The sequence below is a fragment of the Cryptomeria japonica genome, chromosome 10 (genome assembly GCF_030272615.1).
Source record: "Cryptomeria japonica chromosome 10, Sugi_1.0, whole genome shotgun sequence".
NCBI lineage: Eukaryota > Viridiplantae > Streptophyta > Pinopsida > Cupressales > Cupressaceae > Cryptomeria > Cryptomeria japonica.
This window is the reverse complement of record NC_081414.1, coordinates 219,493,423-219,503,702: the sequence shown is the minus strand read 5'-3', so window position 1 is coordinate 219,503,702 and position 10,280 is coordinate 219,493,423. Positions and strand designations below refer to the sequence as shown.

The 10,280-nt window shown below is 35.1% G+C and overlaps 1 protein-coding gene across 1 annotated transcript; it reads right to left on the bottom strand.

The window, feature by feature from the left end:
- Nucleotides 1-8,399: 8,399 nt before the first annotated feature.
- Nucleotides 8,400-9,967, bottom strand: LOC131034855 (purine permease 3-like). The gene has a single exon (XM_057966453.2). It carries the CDS (start codon nucleotides 9,574-9,576, stop codon nucleotides 8,443-8,445), a length of 1,134 nt encoding a protein of 377 aa, XP_057822436.2. The 5' UTR covers nucleotides 9,577-9,967; the 3' UTR covers nucleotides 8,400-8,442.
- Nucleotides 9,968-10,280: the final 313 nt, after the last annotated feature.

Sequence of the window (10,280 nt, the reverse complement as noted above, 5' to 3'; positions counted from 1 at the left end):
ATTTAATTAATCTAGAACAATTTTAGTTGTCGACACTACCCTATACGTTGCATATAAAATATTATAATAGGGAAAAATATATACCTATATATCATACTAAATCCTAGTCTTTGTATGCACATCCACTTGACAAATTCTTCTTCATTATAGGAGTGGTGAAATTATGGTGAGCTTATCACAAATTATATCCAAGAGGATACTAAGTAAAAATGGTATCTGCTAGTTTATCCACTACACCATTAACTCTTCCATGACCATTTTAGGCATTTAACTATCATTTGACTATCAAATTTATTTTAAATTGGGTTTGCACAACTTGTGGGAGCTTTAGAACTACATATGGATCTATTGAAGGTACTGGAAAGGGAATTTTTGTCAGATATTATAGTTGAAAATACTTTGGTAGACATGTATCCAAAATATGGAAACATAGAGAAGGCTTCTGAACTACGTCTCAAAGAAATGTGGTCACATGGAATGCCAAAATATTCTTCGTAAGAGTCTTTAAACAAAGTTTTTAGCAGAGTTTATTAGAAAAATATGGCCAACCTTAAACCACACACACTAAGCAACATATTAAGTATAGATAATGTTAGTCAATTCTGAGTATTTAACACTTTCCAACAGAGTTTACTAGAAAAATATGCCCATTCTTAAACCACACACACTAAGCAACATATTAAGCCTAGAGAATGTTAGTCAATTCTAAGTGTTTAACACTTTTAATCCTAGAATTGTATTCTTAGAAATCTTAGTTGATGTGGATGATGGAGATCTATCCTCTGCTCCTCATAGGCTAAATATATATTTCTTTGAACAAACTCCTCATCGAAAGTAAAAAAAAATGCTTCACAAAAGAGATGTAATGCCTCGCCAAGAAACCCTAGAGGAACTAACTAACATTCTTGTTAAAATTATCATGTATCAGCTAATAATTATTTAATTAATTATTAGTCTATTATCCTCTACACTTAAGCTAAACTTAGGCATTTAATAATATTATAGGTATTTTAATTATTAAATACACCTTACTCCTATAGGATTTCTTTAGGGTTGCATATTCTCCTTTTATAAGGATTGTAATGTATTTAGTTTTTCATTCTCTTTATGAATGATAATATTTTTCTTTAGAGCCATTATTGTTTTTTGCCTCCATTCTTCTCTTCTGACAAGTATTTTTCTTGCAGGTGTCCTTGGGATCTCTGAAGTTGTATTTCTCAACTTCTTCATGGTATCAGATCCATCATCTACTACTACTTATTCTTGATTTTTCAGAAGATCTTTGGAGGGTAGGGTTTCAAGTTTTTTCAGAGATTTTGATTTGGATATGGGTTCTTCTTTGATTTGGGGCATTTTGGGCTCAAATGGACCTCACCGTTGAACTCAAAACACCCAAAAACCCCCATTTTCATATACAATTTATCCAATTTGGACCATTTTAGCCTCTGGTTTTTTGGGGGGTTTTTTCCCAATTTTTGGCATGAATTTAGAGAAATTAGTTAAAAAAAAAGTTTAAAAATAGTTATTAAATTTTTTTTTTGCCATTTTTACAACATACCCAAGCTGAAATGAAAATAATTGTGAAAAATTTTCTTTAAATTTTTTTTTAAAAAGCAATTGGAGGGGGGCTAGCGGCCTCTACAGGTTTGTACATCCTCTGTAGGTCCGTACGACCTGCAACAAACCATGGACACTGCACCCCCAGCTACCTTCCATAGGCCTTGGGTTTGTCATTAGCTCGCCATGCAGTTGTGCTGCCTCCTGCCTACCTCTCAACCGCCACCTCCTACGTGTCACCTGCCAGCTGCCTCTTGGCTGCCTCTCGGCCATCGCCTCTTGCCCATCGCCACTGACCTGTGCCACCTCTATGCCCCCACTGATTTTTTGGCCTCATCGATGTTTTCCGATCCCCGCCTGTGTTTTTTTTCTGACACATAATTTTTTTCTAGCATTTTTTTCCTACAAGGGATTTTTTTGGTTGGAAAAGTGAATATTCATAGAATATTCTACTGACATCAGCATGACTACTGACATCAGTGATACAGACAACATATTGGCCACTTGTGACCCTCTTTGTGCCCTAAAAGAGGGGTTCTTTTGTTTTGGCCATAACTTGGGCGTACGATGTCATTTTTTGGCAAACAAGATATTGTCGGAAAGATAGTTTCGTCGACTTTCTAGATTTGTGGGTTTCATCACTTGGTTTTGTTGCTAGTATAATATAGCGCTATTTGAAGTCAGGGGTGTTGTTTTCAGTCTCCAGCTCATAACTTTTTGCTAGTTTTGCCATTTTTTTTAATTCCAACGGCATTGGGATGATGTTTCAGATATCTTCACAACCATCTATGCACTTTTTCTAGATTTTAATCTAAGTACATTTTATTCAGTTTTTTGTGTTTTCACACTCTGGTTAATTACTTGGACATTTGAGATCCTAAAAACTTCTCGTTTGGGTAGAATGACTTGTTGTTGGTTGTTCTTCATGTATTTCTAGCCTTTTGTCTTCTTTGAGTATTGCATACATCATTTTGTAAGTATTTTTATTTTTTGCAAACACACTAAAATAAAGTGTCACTATGCCTTGCATGCTTGGGATCTTTCACATCTTGTGCCTTTTTGTACTCGTACTCCATTATAAAGTGCCATGGGGGGGGTTTGATGTTTTCCTTTGTTTTCCATCTACCTTTGTCACGTGAGTGTTCCTTCCATGATATTAGCCTCAGAATGTGTGTTAAGTGAGTGTTCCTTCCATGATACTAGCCTTTATATGTGTTTGTACTTTCTGGTGCACTCGTGATGTTCCAAGTTCTTCGTCATGCAGTTTTTTTTGGCATTCAATTTCAATTTAATTGTCACATCTCCCTTGTCGGTTTATGGGGGATTCTATTATCGGTGCTAATGCTTCCTTGGTTCGTTGGAGTGAGCTATGTATTTAGTATTTGTTCCTATGTACTAGGCCGATGTAACAACTGGTTTCCCATGCACTTCAATGAGATGGATCATTTACCATATGATTGATCAGCTCTTCAGACTTTGATTTTTTTTCCATCTGTATCTTAGAGTTCAGTTGTTTGCCTTTGTTTGCCATCTAATTCGAGTAGTGTTATTTGAGGGCACTCATGTAGATTACAGTCTTCTCTAACTGATCATCTTTTATTTAAGTGGAGGTTATTCAAATCGATAGTTATTCTTCGACAATGTTTGTAGCTTCATGCTTCAGTGGTGTTCTTCATGTTCATCCTTTGTTCCTATTTTTTGGAACATTCTCTAGTTTGGAGGCTTCTTCGGTCCTTCACTAGTCTTCATCTCTTTTTGGAGTAGAGTTTTTCCCATGTGGTTTTCCCTATTTCTCCATTTTACAAAGACTCTTTTGTACTTGGGTACCTCATCAGGCTTTGTTGTCGAGACCCAAATTTTCCTTCATCATGTAGTTGCATTTTTGCTTCATTCGCTTATTTTTCTAGCTACTCCCTAAGTTCATCTTAAGGGGGGGTGTTAGAGTTATCATGTATTAGCTAATAATTATTTAATTATTAGTCTATTATCCTCTACACTTAAGCTAAACTTAGGCATTTAATAATATTGTCTAATTATTAAATACACCTTACCCCTTTAGAGTTTCTTTAGGGTTGCACAACTTTAGGGTTGCATACTCTCCTTTTATAAGGATTGTATTGTATTTCTTTTTTCATTCCCTCTCTCAATGATAATCTTTTCCTTCAGAGCCAATATTTATTTTTGCCTCCATTCTTCTCTTGTGACAAGTATTTTGCTTGCAGGTGTTCATGGGATCTCTAAAGTTGTATTTCTCAACTTCTTCAATTCCCAACTATGAGTGGAATATATATATTTTTTAAACATTAAGTGAACATCCTATAACAATGAAAGGTTAGGATTAAGCTTAATTACACAAGCCGAAGAAAACTACTAACCTATCCTCTATGGTTTCTCAACGTTGTTACTATACTATTCATAGACTATTTAAGGAATTTAATCTAAGCATAATTAACATTTGATACATAAATGTGCATAAACAAGATAACCATATAAGTAGTACATCCATACATATTATTGAATCATGAAACCATATTACATTTAATTAACTTTTAAAACTAAATTCATTGTATAACTAACAACAATAGTTTTCCACAACATACAAAGTAATGAATGAAGTACATGAAAACATTAAATTACTTAAGAACAATATTTCCATTTACCAATAAAGACACCTATCACCTAAGTCTCATAGCAAGAGTCATCATAACATGGATTCTCATGAAAAACCACATACAAAACTAAAAGAGTCAACATGAGTTCAACTAGATAAGAAACAGTGTCTGCACACAAAATACTGTGAGATAAAAATTTGCAACCTGGCACATGAAAATATTGCAAGAAAAAATATATAATTTGTAGGCCGAGAAAAATTATTGTAGGGTGAAATAATTGTAAACTGGCATATATAATATTGCAAGCCGAATAAATTAAAAGAAGAGAAATTTAATTATTCCTGAGCGAATAATCATTATTAGGGTGAAAAAAATTAAAATATGCAAAACAAATTAATTATAGAGGGGTGTGGGTGAGGTGCGGGTATAGTTCCCCACGTTGTGGGTGGTATTTCTCTTGCTCCTCCCCCCACACCATGTTGTGGATGGTATTTCCCCCACCCACGGCATGGGGAGGCCTTCTTCCATATCGTGGGGAAGGAGGCTTCTCCCACACCGTGGGGAGGGTAGACTCCTTCATGATGTAGGGGGGTGGGAAGTACCACTCACAATGTGGGGAGCCATACCCATGCCTCACCCACGCCCCTCTACAATTAATTTGTTCGCCCTGTTTTAATTTTTTTTTTCACTCTGCTAATGATTATTCACTCGGGAACAATTATATTGCCCTACTTTTAATTTTTTCACCTTGCAATATTATTTATGCCAGTTTTCAATTATTTCGCCTACAATAATTATTCTTGGCCTGCAAATTATATATTTTTTCCCTACAATATTTTCTTGTGCCAGGCTGCAATGTTTTATCTCCTAGTATTTTGTGTGCAAACATTGTTTCTTATCTAGTTGGACTCATGTTGACTCTTTTAGTTCCATATGGGGTTTTGGTGATACTCTATGTTATGATGACTCTTGTTATGAAACTTAGGTGATAGGTGTCTTTATTGGTAACTTTGTATGTCATGGAAAACTATTGTTGTCAGCTATACAATGAATTTAGTTTTAAAAGTTAATTAAATGTAACATGGTTTCATGATTCAATAATATGTATGGATGCACTACTTATATGGTTATCATGTTTATGCATATTTATGTATCAAATGTTAATTATGCCTAGATTAAATTCTTTAAATATTATAGGAATAGTTTAGTAACAATGTTGAGAAACCTTAGAGGATAGGTTAGTAGTTTTCTTTCGCTTGTGTAATTAAGCTTAATCTTAACCTTTCACTGTGATAGGATATTCACTTAATGTTTCAAAAAAAAATATATTTCACTCTTATTTAGGAATGCTAGTTAGTTCCTCTAGGGTTTCTTGGCGGGGTATGACAAGAGAGATCACATAAATCATTTCATATCCATTTCCATTGCCATACGTTTGTAACTACCCACATTTCTCTTTTATATACACATCATTTTGTGACTGTATTGGATTCTCTCTCGACATAATTATTATTTTGATTATGCATTAAACCCTTTTATTAATAATTCATATTAAAAAATTATATTGAGAAACATTTCAAATGACTTAATATCAATCGTAAGTTTATACTAAATAAAAAAATTAATTGAATGCTCTAGAAAAATCTACAAGATTTACATTCATTATATAATTCAATGTTATTTGACTATTAGGTATGATTTATGAAAGACTTAGTAATATTAACTTTAAGTTAGAATATCTTTAATATTTGATTCACATATTTTATTGGAATGAAGAATATATTATATATTTTATTTTTTATTATTTTAATAATTGTTATACATTTTTAATAAAATAATATTCTAAGTCATTATAAAAAAATATACAAACATCATTATTTTATTAATTTTGTTCATGAATATATACTATATTTAATGTTTATTTTATCTAAATTTGAGGTCGACTTTCTTTTCAAAATTCTTATCTATGGTCAAAATTACTTCTGAAATATTAAGATGTGTCCAATTTTATATGATACACCTAATCTCATCACTTGTCATGCAAGTTATTCAATCCAATTCCTATATACACATCAAAAATGGAAGTGTTAAAAATCATCCATAGAAAATTATCTGATTATGTAGGTGACCAATGTGTCCTCATACAAGTATGCAGGCGAATTAGGGCGGTCACCAACAGATGTAAAAAAAGAAAACTGTGAGCATTCATTTCCTCATAGAGCTCATTAAACACAATTGCAGGACATCCTTAATGTCCAAAATATAGTGAGGCCTCTCTTTAAAATCAATATGCATTTTTAGAGGACAATATTTTTCTTTGATAGCAATTTATTTGTCAATGATAAGTAGAAGATTAGTTCAAGATATACTTGTACTCTTAAATTGGAGTATTTCTAGAACGACTACGAGGATGATTTTAAAGTGCGAAGGAGAACTAGATGAGGCTTATAGTTGAATAGATTAAAGTCTTTAACCTAGGATGAGGTGTTGAAGATAATGAAGATGACCGCTTTGATATTCTAGAACCAATTTTTACTTTACCATTTAAATATAGTCAATTATGCCAATCAATTAGGATGATAAGGAAATTAATGACATTTGAGGGAGGTTGCTCTTTCTAACGAAGAAGACTAAAAGATTGCTAAATATAAAAAATTGTAGAACACACTATGATAAAGCCATCTATAAGAGACAATACCTCAAATAGGTGCAACTAGAATGGATCTTTCTTAGCTCAATCCTTTGCATCATTCTACACCATGGAATCCAAAGCTTTCATAAATAAAAAAGATGATGAAGAGGATCCCAAAAGAGATTAAGAAACTAAACAATTCCATTTAGATAAAACATTGAGAGTAGCTCTCAAACCACCCATCAACAACCAATTTCACTGAACTCCTCCCTCTTTATCACTACCACCATCCTTGCCTTGCCCACCTTCTCCTCCCAAAATTTCTCTCTCGCTATTACCACACAAGGATATAAACTACAAAACTCACTATTCCGCCTATTATTCCTTCCTCTTCCTCTTCCTCAAATCCTAAATAGACTCTATAATCTGAAAATGTCTATCCAGCACTTAGATGCACCAATATAAAAATTACCCTTATACATCATCACTTACTTCACTTACTGATACAATCCTAAGAGCTAGATCTCCTAACTATGATCCTCGCAAGGAGATAGAAAGAAAAGGAAAGCAATTGCACTTGGATTTGATGGAGTAGTCATACTACTAGAGATGCCCCCTCAGCCCAAAAAAGGCTTATCCTCCCTCAAGACTAATTGTTGACGCTTCCTCTGGTCTCACCTGTGCATACACGAAGAAGTCGCTGTCCCCCGTCATCTTAAAAAAGGCCTCTGTTTTTCCTTCATTCGATCTCTACGATGCTTACATTGCCACATTTTATTTATTATATCTACCATAATACGTTCAGACCGGCGACAGCTACACAATCATATCTCATATCTGTCATTCTGTCTTTTTCTTCATCGATATTCTCCATTTCACTGTCTTAAAAGGATTGGAGGAGACAGACGCTAACAATGGCAAAGCTTTGGCATTTAGCCCATTAATTAGCAGCTTTTTTAGGAGAATCACTAAATAAACTATACAAAAGTAGAGCAGACGCATGTGCATGTGCTTCTTTCATTGCTGAAAGATCTCAAGTCCCGTAAATTTAACTTTAAAAGGTGAATACAATCGAACTGAAAAATGAGCATATTCATTCCCAGAAAGTCTACTGTGTGCACAATTTAGTCATTATATCAAGGCTAAAATTGTCCTATAACTATAATCACATGGATAGTTACCTCCATCATCAACAACATGGTTAAATTAATCTGATCGTTATAGTCTTTCGTGCCGGATCGATAGTGTACCTGCATTAACAACCAATTTAGATTGAAATCGCCAGTCCATGAATTCTAGTAAAGATTGGATTAGAGGGTGAGATTTATTTTAATACCGCCACATTGTAATAAGCCTCCAAAAAGAATAATTTGCATAAAACTAAGGGCATCTAGCTACGATGAGATCCCCGTTGTTAGTTTGGTGGGTTGCTCTTCAACAGACGACATATTGTTCTGATACAAGTTGCAGTGACATATTTTTCATATGGTAGATCATCAGATGCTTTTTTGAAATTTAAAAAGGAAAACAAAATTTAACCATGGAAATATATGGCAGAATAAGCAGTCCTCCATAGGAGACTATAACTTTTTCTTGAACCGTACGAACTCGTTACATTTGAAATATTTCAATATTTTTTATTTATTTCTGAACCGTATGAATTTCAGTATTAGAGTTTTTCTCTTTAACAGCCTCCTCCAAAGATTTTTGCTCCACGATTCCTGGGAATTCACAGGTGTGGTTAGGAATCCGTTGGTTCATTAGCTCTGCAACATTGGCTGGCTGTTTGGATTTAATATACTCCCCATATAAATATGAGGCAAAACCCCATAAGGCCAGTGCCAGAGCGAGCCCCTTCTTCCCGCTGAAATTCTCATGATATATAATAACTGCCAACACTTGTGTCACTGGAATAAACACAGTTTTGAGGATGCCACTCAACAGAGAAGACGTTAGAAATATGACACCAAACACCCCAATGAAGAAGAGCTGCCACGAGATTGCATTCCAGACTAAAGCAACGTAGAACTGAACTTCCCCAACATCAGATGCCCTAGCCTCACTTGCAACGGTCTCAAAATCCTTGTTCACTACCATGCCAATTGTGCACAACATAGTTGCAGAAAATGACATTATGAGCTGCATCTCCATCACCAGAGCATATGTTACTCTGCACTTGCTTCTCTTGTACACAAGTTCAATGATAGGAAGAATTAATCCATAGAGCCCAGCTGCACCAATTGTCAAAAGAAAACCCAATATGTACTCTGTGTTTGTGACCTCTTTGGGTTTGTCATTCTTGGTTTGGAAGGCAAGCAAGACAGAGCCCAGGGTGAGCAAAATCACAGCATTGATTGAATAAGGGGTGAATCTCTGACGCACCAAGAGAAATGCAAAGACTGCATTGAAGGCCAGCTGAGTGGCATTCAACAAGGAGTATGTAGAGAGAGGCAGGTAAGAGACTCCCCATGCATCCATGTAATCATCCACCCCTGTGATGAGCCCAATTGCACAAGCAGCAAGACATTGATGGAAAGTAACATGTTGAACATCTCGTTGCCTTTTGTATAGTATGCAGAGGGGCAGAATGAGAATGGGCCACCCTGCAGTTTCTAGCCAGGAACACAGCCATCTACTAGATCCTCCATGGACGAAGTAAAACCTGAGTGACAATGGCCCTGAAGTGGTGCCAATGCATAATGCCAAGCAGTTCAGCAACACCACCGTCCACTCCATCAAGCTCTTCTCCTTTGTCTGGCCTTCCTTTACATCCATTGTTTCTGAATCTAAAGGAGATAGGTATCTATACTTTGTGGTTTAAGCCCAATCATGTATGGAGGGTGCTCCTAGGATGCTCTATAACCTATAGCACGGATGCATTTAAACAATATGATCCAGGGTGAATTCAGGGATTCCTATAAACAGAGGATTCACCTCAATTTCGGAAATAGTTAAAGCCCAGTAGCTCTACCTCTGTATACACAAAGAAGGTGCTGTCACCTGGCTACAGACCATATTGAACCTTACAAAGAATCTCTGCTTTTTCTCTTTGATCTCTAAAATGTTTATATTGCCGATTTTTATTTATTATATATGCCTGAAAATATCCAGACAGGCAACGGTTATACGATCATATCTGTCGTTCTGTCTTTTTTCACCAATATCCTCCATCTCATTTTCTTGAAACGAATGTTAACTCAGCACTTCCTATTTATGTTTCTTTGACAATATGAGGGGTATCGCAGTAAACAGACGTTAACAATAGGGACGCTTTGTCATTAAGGTCGTTAACTAGCAGCCGTATTAGGAGAATGCCTATATAAACAACAATACAAAAGCAGAGCGGACGCATTGGTTTCTTTCATTGCTGAAAATTTTCATGTTTCAAAACTTGAACTTAAAGAAAACAATACCCACAAAATCTACTCTGTGCACAGTGTACTTATTATAACATGGTTACAATCGTCTTATGAGTATAT